This window comes from Scyliorhinus canicula, chromosome 11 (assembly GCF_902713615.1).
Source record: "Scyliorhinus canicula chromosome 11, sScyCan1.1, whole genome shotgun sequence".
NCBI classification, from domain to species: domain Eukaryota; kingdom Metazoa; phylum Chordata; class Chondrichthyes; order Carcharhiniformes; family Scyliorhinidae; genus Scyliorhinus; species Scyliorhinus canicula.
The window spans coordinates 90,647,069-90,661,422 of record NC_052156.1 but is presented as its reverse complement, the minus strand read 5'-3'; the positions used below and the strand labels follow the sequence as shown (position 1 = coordinate 90,661,422).

The 14,354-nt window shown below is 45.7% G+C and overlaps 1 protein-coding gene across 2 annotated transcripts in view; it reads left to right on the top strand.

Annotated features, from left to right (window-relative positions):
• The window catches only part of LOC119973187 (E3 ubiquitin-protein ligase RNF123), a 537,603-nt gene that overhangs the window by 1,484 nt on the left and 521,765 nt on the right, over positions 1 to 14,354 (top strand). For both annotated transcript variants that reach the window (XM_038810837.1, XM_038810836.1), the window contains exons 2-3: positions 927 to 1,040; positions 13,092 to 13,176. In XM_038810837.1, coding sequence (XP_038666765.1) covers positions 950 to 1,040; positions 13,092 to 13,176 — 176 coding nt within the window. In that variant the 5' untranslated portion in view covers positions 927 to 949. The remainder of the gene's footprint in view (positions 1 to 926; positions 1,041 to 13,091; positions 13,177 to 14,354) is intronic.

Sequence of the window (14,354 nt, the reverse complement as noted above, 5' to 3'; positions counted from 1 at the left end):
TCCGTCCGTCCGCCCCCCTCCGTTCGCCCCCCACCCAGTCCGTTTGCCCCCCCCGACCGTCCACCTCCCCCCTCCCCCCCCCCCCCCTCCCATCTGTCTCCCCCCCCCCCCCCCCCCCCCACCCCCCCCCAGAGCATTGACCCCCGCCCCATATTCCTCCTCCTCCCATTGTGCCCCTTGACTGACCCCATTATGAGCTCCAGCAGTGACACATGCCCATGCTGACTCCCTCCCTTGGCTCCATGCCCCTAAAGTGCAGGAACAAATGTCACACATGCAGCCGCTGTCCACTCTTGCTCATTAATCCCATCCCCATTGACCATTAACCTCTCTCCTGCCACTACCCCCAATTACACAGCATGATTGCTTCCCCTTCACTTCCCAGATTGGACTGTAGCTCATCCACCTCTCCAGGAGGTTTTGTCTCTGTCCCTCTGATCCCCGACCGCTTGCCTGCACCTACTTGGTCAAGTGCTGACAACCGGGCCTGGTTTCCTGAGTACTAACTCACCATAATCAGCATTGGTCTCTTTTACATCTCTCCTCTTGGTTGTTGTTAGGTTGATGGTTTTGCCACTTCCAAAATACGTGATCTTTCTGTTGTGCATTGTTGCTCATGTTCTGGTGCTTTGCAAGAACGTTGGTGCAATTCTGTACTTTTCTGCTTATTTCACAAAACATTGGATTCCTTGAGCCCCCTTCACCCCAGTTGAACTTGGAATGGCTTCTAAATTAAACTGAGGCAATCAGAAATTAATTCAGGAGTGGTCTGATTGTCAGATTTTCCTTGCTTTCACTCAGTGTTATGTTTTCACTTCTGTTTTCTGCTGATTCTCAGCTCACACTGTGTTAGATGACTGCACCCAACTCAAAGCATGGAATGGCAATAATGAAGTTGTTGCTATGCAAAATTTTTCCACACACAGATTTATAAGTTATCGAGACACCGATGTGGAAAATGACGTCTAAAGGTTCCAGCACGTCCTTTTCCAGGAGGAGCTATCGGCTGACCTCTGACACAGAGAAACCAAAGGTCACAGGTATGTTTGCAGCACTGGCCGTGCAGAAATTTGAATCAATCCAAGTGCTTGTCGGAATGTATGTATGGATATCAGCGCCAGAGTCCCTGATTCGATTCATGCTTGGATCAGTGTCCTGCATGGGCTCTGCACGTTCTCCCCGTGGCTGCATGGGTTTCCTCAGGGTGCTCTGATTTCCTCCCACAAGTCCCGAAAGATGTGCATGTTAGGTGAATTGGACATTCTGAATTCTCCCGCTGTGTACCCAAACAGATGCTGGAGTGTAGCGACCAGGGGATACTCACAGTAACTTCATTGCAGTGTTAATGCAAGCATACTTGTGACAATAATAAAGATTATTATTATATCCCACCCCCATTAATATTGATAGTTTGTGTAGACCTTGTATTGTAAAAGTTTAAAAATAACATGAAGGAATGGAGATTTAAAGCATCAGGTGGCTGCTGTCTGGATGATAACTATGTCCCGTGAAGCTGCTGGCATGCAAAGGGGGATTTCTTCCTATTTCAGGACTAGGATATTGCTGTTCAGCTGGCTTGGTGGAATTCTCTACAATTGTTGGCTCATTGAAACCTCCATTAATGGGAGCTGTGTTTGCGTTTCAGCATTAGCAAAACCTAATTGGTGTGAGCCCCTGACTCAGCGCTAACGTGTTCTCTGTGTGCAAAGGTCGTGCATTCAAATCCCTCATAATCTGGACTGACAATTTGATGTCGAGGTTACCAACCCATTTAATGGCTTCAGCTGACAGTGTGAGTGGTTTCAATGACACCAGGAATGGATCTCTCAGGGCAGGAATTCAGGTCTGACCTGGAGGGTCAGGGTCACAATTTGAGCTGATTCTCATGTGCATGTGTGGAGCAAGTGGTCATGTCTCACCTGGACTGCCTTCCAAGTCGTCGGGCATCAACCATATTTTCTGTGGAAAGTTGAAACCTGGGTCTTCACTCGGGTCAGTTACCAGGTTATAATTGGTGATCTTTGCAGACACCAGCAGGTGCGCCATTGAGAGGTGGGCTGCAGGGTATGCAATGTGTTCCAGTAGGGGCTATGGGATTTTAGGCAACTGCATGGATGTTTCTTTGAGGGACTGTGCCAGTGGGACTCCAATGTCCTAGTACTGAAATAGGCTGTGTTCTTGGAGGAGAATGTTTTTTCTGTGAACATCGACAGGTTCAATGCGTGCTCACACAGGCAGTCACTCAAACTGTGTTGGTCTCAACATCCCAGAAATAAACCACATAACTTCCTAGAGATGGATATCAACCACGTTTGTGTGGCAGATCCTGAGCAAGGTTGAGCAGTTCTCGGTGGTTAGGTAGACCAGGGCAAGTAAAGCAGCGCATAGTGAGATGGTTCTGTTACCCAAGGTGGAACCTGCCAGTTTCTGTATGAGATTTGCTTGTTTTGACCTTGGCTCCTGTATTCTGGTGCTGTTACCGTGAGGTCGCAAGTGATGCCAGTGTATTTGGTGTTGGGTCATGGGTAAGTGTTCAGCCTCATAACTGAACATGAAGTTCTTCCCTGGCCTTTTGAGTTGTTCAGGTGGAAGGCTAATACAACAGTCTTGGCAATGCTTGGTGAAATACTCCATTTTCTGAAACAGTGAGTGTTTTCTCTATGTCCCGGAGCTCTTTAGCAAGGAAAGCAGTGGCCATGCCATCAGTTTATGTGAAGAGCTGTGATTTTTGTGGGAGGATGTTCACCAGTATATATGTTGAAGAAAGCATGTGCAAGGACTGATCTCTGTGGGGGCACGTTGTGTGTGCTTGACTGGCTGATTTGATCTCCATGGTGAACGTTTGGTCGCTGATCATTGAGTTAATTCGTTTTCAGTAGGGGTTTCAGACAACAGATGACCTGGGCACCACACTGTGACATAGGCACAGGACAAGTCAATGAAGACCTGTCTTCAGGTCTTTCTGGAGTTTATTTGTATGGTCAGTGTCAGGTGTTATGGGAGCGGTGTGTTCAGAACCCCAAAATGCATCATGAAGTTCAACCAACCTCTCCCTTTAATGTATTGTTGCTTTTGAAGCATACGGCTTGGTCTCCAGGTGTGGTGTTACAATTATGGACACGTGGGTTTTTAAACACAAACAATGTTTATTCCATGAATTCAACTTAACCTTTTTTAAATAAACATTGGATCACTTAACACCCCTTACTTCAAAGATAACCCCAAAAATAATACAACACAAAATTATCCCTCAAAATGTTCCTTCAAACCTCCAAAAGACTTAACACCTTTAAACAGAAACACATCAGGTTAAATGCATTACTATTATGAGTTTAAATCACCCAAATAATTCAGAGATAGTCTTCCCTGGCAGAGATCACCCCAGATCCAGCTCACTGCAAACACAGACACACCCAAGCTCTTTTTCTTCATGCAGCTCTCAGCAAACCAGCCAGGCACTTTTCAGCTGTTCTCTCAAACTGAAACTAAATACAGAAGTGAGCTCAACTCCCCCCACCCTCTGACATCACTTCAGTGATGTGAGCTGCTCCATTTCTTAAAGGTACATCACATAACCATCCATTTCTTAAAGGTACTCTCACATGACACAGGACGTGCTTGGAGCAGATGTGGCCAGTGCAAAAACCTGCCTGTTGTGGGGCATTGCTGATTCCAAGGTGGGGGACTGAGTCTATTTAGTAGGAGGCGTTCAGTGTCAGTTCCAGTTTTTTACTGCGAGCTGCAATATGGGTTTGCAGATGAATGGGTTGGCAAATGGCTTCCCTGGCTTACAATGACCACTACCTTGGAATGGCATCAAATGTTTGGTTGGGTGCCTGTGTAATGGATGTGGGTGAATAGCTTTGTTAGCATCTTCAGTCCCTGTGATCTTGTTTTCTTAAGGAACTCTGAGTAAATCCCATCGACTCCTGCTTTGCCTGACTTGATCAGGCTGTTATCCACTTCCTCTTGTGTATAAGGACTTGAGAAGTCTGCTCTGGGGCAGTCTTAAGAGATTGCAACAGGTTGTTGTTGTGTCTGCTGATCTTCCCTGGTGGCCAGTATATTTGAGTTTATAAGGAGTTCTCAAACAACAATGTCAGCTCTGACTCTGGGCTGTCAGTTGCTGCACAGCTGCTCCCAGGAGGTGCAGGAGTTTCCAGAGCTTTTCTACTTGAGTATGTGAAGTCAATCTTCTGTTGTTTCCTGTCCACCTTATGAGGCGTCCTTCATCAAGGACGTCGAGGTGTGCTGTTGCTACACTGAGATCATAATTTTCCCTATATTCTTCCAAGAACCCCTCACTTTCTAGTGTCCAGTAAAGATTGAAAACCTGGCTGCTGAAAGTACAGGACTGAGGGAGAGTAGTGTGGGAGGTGCAGTCCATGGAGATGTTCAACTGACGCCCTGCCTGCCCCCACAAGTGAGCATACTCTTCCATGAAGAACTGCGGTATTCCCCTTGGGCTCCTGGTCAATATTGATCATCCCTCCAACAAATTGGTTAGCACTGCTGTCTGACACCCCCAGGGATCCAGGTAGATTTTGGTCTTGGGTGACTCTCTGTGTGGAATTTTCACGTTCTCCCCGTGTCTTTGTGGATTTCCTCCGGGTGCTCCGGTTTCCTCCCACAGTCCAAAGATGTGCAGGTTAGGTGGCATTATGGGGATAGGGTAGGGAAGTGGGCCTAGGTAGCAAGCTCTTTCAGAGGATCAGTGCAGACTTGAGGGACTGAATGGCCTCCTTCTGCACTGTAGTGATTCTGCGGGAATTGTCCAGTAATGATCACATTTCTGTTTGTGAGACTGTGCGCAAATTGTCCACAACATTCTGTACGTCAGAGCAGTCATTGCACTTCAAAAGTACTTGCTTGGCTGGATAGTGCTTCAAGATGTCTGAATATTGTGAAAGGTCTTGTATTTCTCACCACTAGCTTGACCTGGGAAGAGTACTGGTTGGCTTGATGGCCCTGTTCCTTCAGTGTGAACAGAATCCAGTTCTGATCCCATATCTGTGCCTTGTTGATTCTTCCCAGGTAGATGTGGGATTAGATTAAATTAATCTTCACATTCGACCCTCGCCTCTCCCCACCCCAACAGGGAGATTAAAATCACAGTTGAGGGAGCCTGATTTTATCAGAACTTGCTCAATTCCCTGCAATTGAGCTATAATTGGAGTTAGGTAGTGTTGTGGCTGTTGGTGTGATCTTTATTATATGATGCTGACCTGAGTTTAATAAGAGCTGAATGTTGAGTGCATGTAATAGTTGTAAATAGTTTGCTTTCAGTTGAGGGGTGTGGTTTGACCATGAGGAGTTGATGCAACTGGACATAAACTGTACAGACACTGGAGTTGTTTAACACAGTATTCTTTGATCCCTTGTGGCTTTGCAGAAGCCAGCACAAATTGCCTGCAATAAGTAGGTAAGCAGAATGTGCAGACAAGTGGCAGATGAAATTTAATACAGATAAGTACAAGGTCACACATTTTGGCAGAAGGCATGGAGAGATGCAATCTAGACTTAGTGGCACAATTCTAAAGAGTATTGGGGACCAAGGGACGTGGGGGGGGGGGGGGGGGGTGCACGTGCATAGATCTTTTTAAGGTGGCAGGGCAGATTAAGAGAGTAGTTAGTAAACATCTGAGATCATGATCTTCATAGTGGTATTGAGTACTTAAACAGGCAAATTATGCTGAATCTTTCTAAAGTTTGGGTTCGGCTGCAAGTGGAATATTGCATCCAATTGCAGGAAGGATGTCAGGGTTCTTGAGAGATTGCAGAGATTTACCTGAACGTTTCCAGGGATGCGGAACTTTAACTATCAGGTCGCTTGAAGAAGCTGGGCTATTTTCCTTGGAGATTGTGGGGAGGTTTGATTGAGATACAGGATCTTGATGGGTTTGGATAAGGTTAATAATAACCTTATTGTCACAAGTAGGCTTACATTAACACTGTAATGAAGTTACTGTGAAAATCCCCTGATTGCCACATGAAGAAGAACTTCCATTAGTTGATGTCAAGGGGAATAGGGGACATAGATTTAAGGTTTTAGGCAAGAGGAGCAGGGGGAAATGTGAGGAAGAACTTTTTTACACAGCAAGTGGTAAAGATCTGGAACTCATTGTCTATGATGAATGATTTCAGAACAAAATTGGATAAGTACTTGAAGGAAATGAACCTGCAGGGCTATAGGGATAGAGCGGGTAATGGGACTGACTGGATTGCTCCACAACGTGCCAGCATAGACTCATTGGGCTGAAAGGCCACCTTCTGTCCCATAAATGATTGACTCCTGTGGTTGCAGCTGACCACTAGTGTATCATCAGAACTTGTTTACAGACAATTCTCATTTTATTTGATTGCAATGCCATGTTGAGTAGCAAATGTTGATGTAAAAAGTATTAAAGATCAAAAATCATGATGGAGTGGAATTTGTGGATAGAAAATGCTTGCATAAACAGACTCAATATATTTTATACATTTTTATGTACAGCTAGCTGTACGAACCAGATATGAATGTGTATATATTAGCTGGAAGCCTATAACATGTAGGGTAAATTATAGGTTGCTGTGTGTCACCAGGCAGTGAATGTTTGTGGCTTGGATGGGTTGTCCGTATTGTTCAAATCCACTGCCAGTTTCTATCTTACACTGGCATGCAGGGTGCCGTGGCCTTTTGCAGAAAATTAAAATTCCAATTGGAGGCAGGAGTTTAGAATCCAAGAGTTGCGAGGTAAACCAGCAGGTCCTGCTGAAGCTTTGGAGTTGGGTGTTAATACCTGACCCTGTCTCTAAATATCCCAGGGTTTCAAAAGAAAGTAGATGAGAGTATTGTAGATGGCCAATTTATAATCTTCCAAAATCCTCTTAGTTCGGGAACTGTTTCTTTAGACTCGAAATTGGTGTGTGTTATGCTGCTATTTACGAAAGGTGAGGGGGGAACCCAGGGAATTATAGACCAGTTAGCGAATCACAGAGTTCCTACAGTGCAGAAGGAGGCCATTCGGCCCATCGAGTCTGCAACGACCCTCCGAAAGAGCTACCTACCTAGGCCCACTTCCCCGCTCTATCCCTGGAACCCTGCCTCACCTTTGGACACATGGCCAGTGGACCTAACTGGCACATCTTTGGACTGTGGAAGGAAACCCACGCAGTCATAGGGAGTGTGCAAACTCCACACAGACAGCCACCCAAGGTTGGAATTGAACCTGGGTCCCTGGCGCTGTGTGTAAGCTGTGCTAACCACTGTGTCACCGTGCCGCCCATCTGTTGGTGGGAAATGACTAATGTCTATAATTAAATGTGCATTTCCAGTTTGTAATGGACAGATCGTGCATGATGAATCAGATTGAATCTTTTGAAGAAGTGACGAAATTAGTGCAGAGGGGAATGCCTGTGGATATTATTTATATGGACTTCCAGATGGCATTTGATGAATGTTAGCTAAAATTGAAGCATATTGGAGTTGAAGGCAAATTATTGACCTCGTTAGAAAATTGGCTGAGTCAGCAGTAGGAATAATGGGCAGGTACTCTAATTGGCAGGAACTGACTCGTGGTGTCTCTCGGGGATCTATGTTGGAGTCTTAACTATTCACTGTATTTAATAATGATTTAAGGTGATTTAGAATAATATTTAGTAGTGTCGCAAGTAGGCTTACATTAACACTGCAATGAAGTTACCGTAAAAATCCCCAGGTCACCACATTCTGGTGCCTGTATGAGTACACAGAAGGAGAATTCAGAATGTCCAATTCATCTAACAAGCACGTCTTTCGGGACTTGTGGGAGGAAACCGGCGCACCCGGAGGCAACTCGAGCAGACATGCGGAGAAGGTGCAGACTCCCGACAGACGGTGACCCAAGCCGGGAATTGAACCCGGGTCCCTTGCGTTTGAATCATAGAATTTACAGTCTGAAGGAAGCTATTCTTCCCATCTAGTCTGCACCGGCCCTTGGAAAGAGCACTCTACCTAAGCCCACATCTCCACCCTATGCCCGTAATCCAATAACCCCACCCAACCCAACCTTTATGGAAACTAAGGGCAATTTAGCAGAAGGTGCAGACTCCGCACAGACAGTGACCCAAGCCGGGAATCGAATCTGGGACCCTGGAGCTATGAAGCAACTGTGCTAACCACTGTGCTGCCGCACTGCCCAAAAAGCACAGATCTAAATATGCCAATGACACAAACACAGATGGCAATGTATGTAGTGTAGATAGAAGTGATACATTGCAAAGCAATAGTAGGCAGCACGGTGACACATGGTTAGCACTGCTGCCTCACAGCACCAAGGTCGCACGTGCGAGCCTGGCCCTAGGTCACTCTGTGGAGTTTGCACATTCTTCCCATGTTTGCCTGGGTTTCGCCTCCACAACCCAAAGATGTGCAGGGTAGGTGGATTGGCCACACTAAATTGTTCCTTAATTGCACAAAAAATGAATTGGGTACCCTAAATTTATTTTTTAAAAACCCAAAGCAATAGTAATAGGTTAAATGAAAGGGCAAAATTTTGTCAAATGAATAATAAAATGTTAACTTTTATATATAAAAATTTAAATACTAAGAGCTGGAAACCATGCTTCTGCTATTCAAACCCCTGGCTCGACCACACCTGGGGGCAGGTAGGGTAGTTTTAGTAAACGTCTGTCCACTGGTTGAGGAGTCTAGCACCAGGAGGTATAGTTTAAAAATGAGTCAGACCTTTCGGGAGAGATATAAGGAAACATTAAACATTCGAGGTTTGGAATTGGCTTCTGCTGAATCAATTTGAAATCTGAGATGGATGATTTTTGTTCAGTGAAGGTGTTATGGAATTGGGGCAATGACAAGTAAATGGAGTTAGGTTGCATGTAGTTAAACAAGAGTCTCACTGAATGGAGAAATAAGCTTGAGTGGCTGAATGGCCCTTCTTCCTGTTCTATGTTTTGGAATTATGTCTGTTTGATTGGTGTTGCTAGCTGGAGGGATGGACTGTTACCAGGAGAATTAAAAAAAATAAATATAAATTTAGAGTACCCAATTCATTATTTCAAATTAAGGGACAATTTAGCATGGCCAATCCACCTACCCTGCACATCTTTGGGTTGTGGGGATGAAACCCACGCAAACACGGGGAGAATGTGCAAACTCCACACGGACAGTGACCCAGAGCCGGGATCAAACCTGGGACCTCGGCGCCGTGAGGCTGCAGGGCTAACCCACTGCGCCACCGTGCTTGTTACCAGGAGAATTACAGACATGACTGATGTATAGGGCAGCACGATAGCATTGTGGATAGCACAATTGCTTCACAGCTCCAGGGTCCCAGGTTCGATTCCGGCTTGGGTCACTGTCTGTGCGGAGTCTGCACATCCTCCCCTTTTGTGCGTGAGTTTTCTCCGGGTGCTCCGGTTTCCTCCCAAAGTCCAAAGATGTACAGGTTAGGTGGATTGGCCATGCTAAATTGCCCTTAGTGTCCAAAATTGCCCTTAGTGTTGGGTGGGATTACTGGGTTATGGGATAGGGTGGAGGTATTGACCTTGGGTAGGGTGCTCTTTCCAAGAGCCGGGTGCAGACTCGACGGGCCGAATGGCCTCCTGCACTGTAAATTCTATGATAAAATTCTATATGATCTAATTATTCAGTGACTTCATAGAATCCCTACACTGCAGAAAAGGCCATTCGCCCGATTGAGTCTGCACCGACCCTCTGACAGACCACTTTCCCTCGGCCTTGTCCCCGTCCCCCTGCACGTTGATCATGGGCGATCTACCCAACCTACACAATCCACCTAACCGGCACCTCTTTGGACTGTGGGAGGAAACCAGAACACCTGGAGGAAACCCACGCAGGCGTGGAGAGAATTTGCAAACTCCACACAGTCACACAAGGGTAGAATTGAACCCGTGTCCCTGGCATTGAGGCAGCAGTGCTAACCACCTTTCCGCCCCCTTATTGACTCCCAAATCAACGTCTGCAATTGGGGCTGCATGGAAGCACACTGGTTAGCACTGTTGCTTTACAGCACCAGGTTCCTGGGTTTGATTCCCGCTTGGGTCACTGTCTGTGTGGAGTCTGCACATCCTCCTCATGTCTGCGTGGGTTTCTTCCAGGTGCTCTGGTTTCCTCCCACAAGTCCCGAAAGACGTACTGTTAGGTAAATTGGACATTCTGAATTCTCCCTCTGTGTACCCGAAAAGGCATTGGAATGTGATGACTCGGGGATTTTCACAGTAACTTCATTGCAGTATTAATGTAAGCCTACTTGTGACAATAAAGATTATTAATTATTAATTTAGCGTGGCCAATCCACCTACCTGGGTTGTGGGGGGTGAGACCCACGCAGACATGAAAACATGTGCAGACTCACTCTTATCCTTGTACCCGCCTCATGAATTCAACATCGTCCCCATTTGGGCGACCGCAGGTATCCCCTCCAGTTTCTACTACCCGAGTCTGCTACTATATTTCCTACCTCAAATGCTACCCGCTTATTTATTAGCACGGCCACCCCATGCGTCTTCTTATCAAATCCTGAATGGAAGACCTGACACCTACCCGCCCTTTCCTTAGCCTGGTCTGATCGATCTTCAGATGTGTTACCTGCAAAAATGCCACCCGTAAGCTCCTCAAATGAGCGAACATGTAGGATCTCATGACCTGCCCATCAGTCCCCTCATATTTCCATGTGATCAGTCTGGTCGGCGCCCCCCCTCCCCCGGCCTGATCAACCATAGCCCCATCTTGGGCCCACGTCACTCAACCCTCCAGGCCCTCCCTTGGATGGCCACCATCCTCGACACCCTCCTATTGTACGTCAACTGCCCCACCCCTGTCAGCAGTTCCCCTTCCCCAAACAAAGCAACAATCCCAACCCCCCCAACACATTAATCATCTGCTCAACCCCCCCCCCCCCCCCCCCCCCTCCATTGCGCTCCCGAGAACTAGCAAGCCTGGCAGACCCTGCTCATGGTTCCCATGATGCAAACAACAATAAGAAAGAAAGAGAAAAAGGAGAATAACACACAGAAAAGAAGGAGTGCACTCCCCAAGCACAACCCTCCAGCATTTCACTGGAAAACCCTGCAAAAAAACAGAATGACCTCTGAGTGGAAAAAGGTTCTCCTCCGAACCCCCCCTCCCGGAGAAATGGGAAAATAACAACAATAACAGTAGAAAAACAAACAACTCCCCAGCATGGGGGGTGGGGTGGGGGGGGGGGGGGCAGAGAGAACCAACATCCCCAAACACCACCTCCATAGTTCAATGTTCTCCTTCTCCTGCAGGTCCATTGTCTCTAGCAAACTCCAAAAAGGAGCTTTTTTTTGAAGAAACTATCAATTTATTTAATAACTTTTTGTTCTTGGCTCTTTCTATGGCACATACACTTTTTTTTAGAATTTATGTAGTGCAGAAGGAGGCCATTTGGCCCATCGAGTCTGCATCGGCCCTCTGAAAGACCACCTTACCTAGGCCCACTCCCCTGCTCTGTTCCTGTAACCTCACCTAACTTTTGGACATGAGGGGCAATTTTGCAAGGCCAATCCACCTAACCTGCCTATCTTTGGACATCTCTGGAGCACCCCGAGGAAACCTTGGGGAGAAAGCGCAAACTCCACACAGAGAGACGCCAAAGGCTGGAATTGAACCCAGGTCCCTGGCACTGAGAGGTAGAACTGTAAGCCACTGTGCTGCATCTTGGAGGAATGTGACTCTTTCTGCACCTCTCCACAGTGGGGGAATGTCTACTTCCTTCAAGTTAAGCTGTGATGACACATCAAGTGGACAATGGTGAAGGGATCAACATAAGTTCAGAACTGATACCAGCAATTGTGTTCATTATGTCACAAGAGTAGACTATTTGACCCACAAGTTGCTATTGGCTCTGTGTTGAGCACTCCTGTCAGTCCCATTCCCTTGCTCCGTCACTCTGAAGTTTATTTTCGAACAAGTGCTTAGTACGAAAGTTGAATATAGCTGAAAAGAGAGACATGTTGCCGAAATTTTTCATCTTGCACTTCTCAGGACAGCTGTAAGAATGTCAAATTTCAAACAGTTGCAACAATTTATACTATAGGAGAGACGAGTCCTGATTGGTTGTCAAGTCGATTCTGATTAACTGAGGCACTGCCATGGGCTCCCCAAGCCTCAGGGTAATTCAAAAAAGGCACGAGGCTTGAATGCGTTCCTTTTGATGGATGAATGTCGCTTTGTAGCAAGCATAAAACATGTTACGAGCTTGACTGGTTATTGTAGCTACTAGCGCACCCAAGATTGTTCAGTGAGTATAGCCCGATTGCAGAATCGCTTCCAGCAGGAGATGTTTTGGGTTTTGCAAGTGCAGATTGGTTGAATACATTCTGTTCTCTGCCTATTTCAAACAAGGGAAGAAACATGCTGTTTGATTGAGTGTTGGGACCAAATATTGAGTCAGCACCCAAATACAGCCACAACATTGCTCAATGGTGTGGCAGCCAGAATGTTGTTCTTGGACTGTCAGCAGAAAATATTGTTTGCAATGTCATTCAAATACCAAGGAAGTGAAGCCATAAATGGTCTGGCTGTGATTTTATAATTTATAAGGAAATATAGAAGCACATTTACACGCAAAGGAAACCTTGAACTCTCTTCAACCCTGCAAAGTACTCTGGAACGAAAGAGAAAATGCTGGAAAATCTCAGCAGGTCTGGCAGCATCTGTAGGGAGAGAAAAGAGATAACGTTTCGAGTCCAATGACTCTTTGTCAAAGTGCAAGTACTGTGGATGCTGGGGGTCAGTTGGAGCTTTCAACACGGAGGTCAATAGATGCTTTTTAGGTAAGGGCATCTAGGGTTATGGGTCAAATCTGGGTGAATCGATTTGATCCAGCTGAATGTTGGAAACTTCTGTTTCTACGTTTCTTAGAGAACATAATGTGAGATCTGGAAGGTGAGAAAGGGAGAATGGTTCACAATGCATGACTGCGTTTCAACCAATTGCATTCAGGAGTTCATGCAAACACCACAACTGAAGTGACTATGTTTGAATATCCATGTATTTTAATAGCAAAACTATTAAGTCTGCATTCGTCACAATTGCCTGATTCCACACACTTCTTTTGTTGATGCAGGTTTTGTGAATGATAAGCTCCTCAGCAACTACCTCCACCATGCCTTCCCCAGCTCTGAGAACACACAACTGGCTGCTACATCCAGGTACACCCTGTTTAATATAGTGTATCTATCGACTCTTGCATAGGAGCTTAGGTTTCACCTTCATCAGCTGACACAGTGAGGTGTCTATATTACCACCCACGTTCTGGTCACTTCTCTTGTGGCTCTGATTTTTTTGTCCCAAATTACTGACAGTTGAAGGCAGTGTAAAATGTCCTCTGAACTTTGTGGTATGGCCATTTTTTGTATTGTGCTCCCCATACCTTACTTTTTATATTACCGTGAGGATCAGGAGAGTTAGAGTGTAGGTGTTGGAATGCAGTTTGGCATTAAAATGGGTGAGTACATACAGTCATACATTAAGATATTTGGGCATAATAATGAATACTAGAGAGCTGTATATAATAGTAATAATGCGTCAGCAACTTATTAACATTGATCACCTTGTTCAACGGGACAGGTAGAGATGTTTTTCTGTGAAAACATTAAAACAGTGAAGCAATTCACTGAGACAACCGAGATTTGCAGTGACAGCTACAACAGTGCGATCAAAGCTGGGAGAAACCATTTGATGTGGTGCATCAATTGGCTTTTTCTTTAGGTTGGGTATGAGAACAATTAGCCAGGGTTCCTCCGCGTGTTTGTTTTCCAGGTGTGTGTGCGCATAAATTGCAGGTGGAAACAGGAAAGGGTTTGACAGTGCTTGAAAGCCAGACCATATCTGCTGTATTGGCTTGTATGTGCAGTATGATCACTTGGGCAGTGTGCTGGAAGGTGACTAGTATCCATGATCTGTACCACAGTGTAAGCCAGCACAAGGAAGGGGGGGGGGGGGAAAGAAAGAGACGGAAACAATGTGCGCTCGTCTCAGGGAGTCATTGTAGCCCAAGTAGAGGTAGACTTGTTACAATTTAACTTGGGTAAGAAACTTGACTTCAAGTGGCTATGAGCACTTATCGTGAGCTTATTTCAGGACACTATATGCCATTCATTGTGTTGTGTTACAAAGTGAAATCAGCGTTCCCCAAACCTGCTACGCTATAGTTGCAAGCAGCCTGTTCCTATCTGTAAGAGTTAAAGAACACTGGGTGCCAGGATGTATAAGCTTCTGTTACTTGGTATACTTGTGCATTTTGTGATTTGCTTGCTGAGACCTTGCTAGTGCATTATTGAAAACAAATTATTCCTTTCTCAGAGTTACATGTGCAGTGTGGATGGGG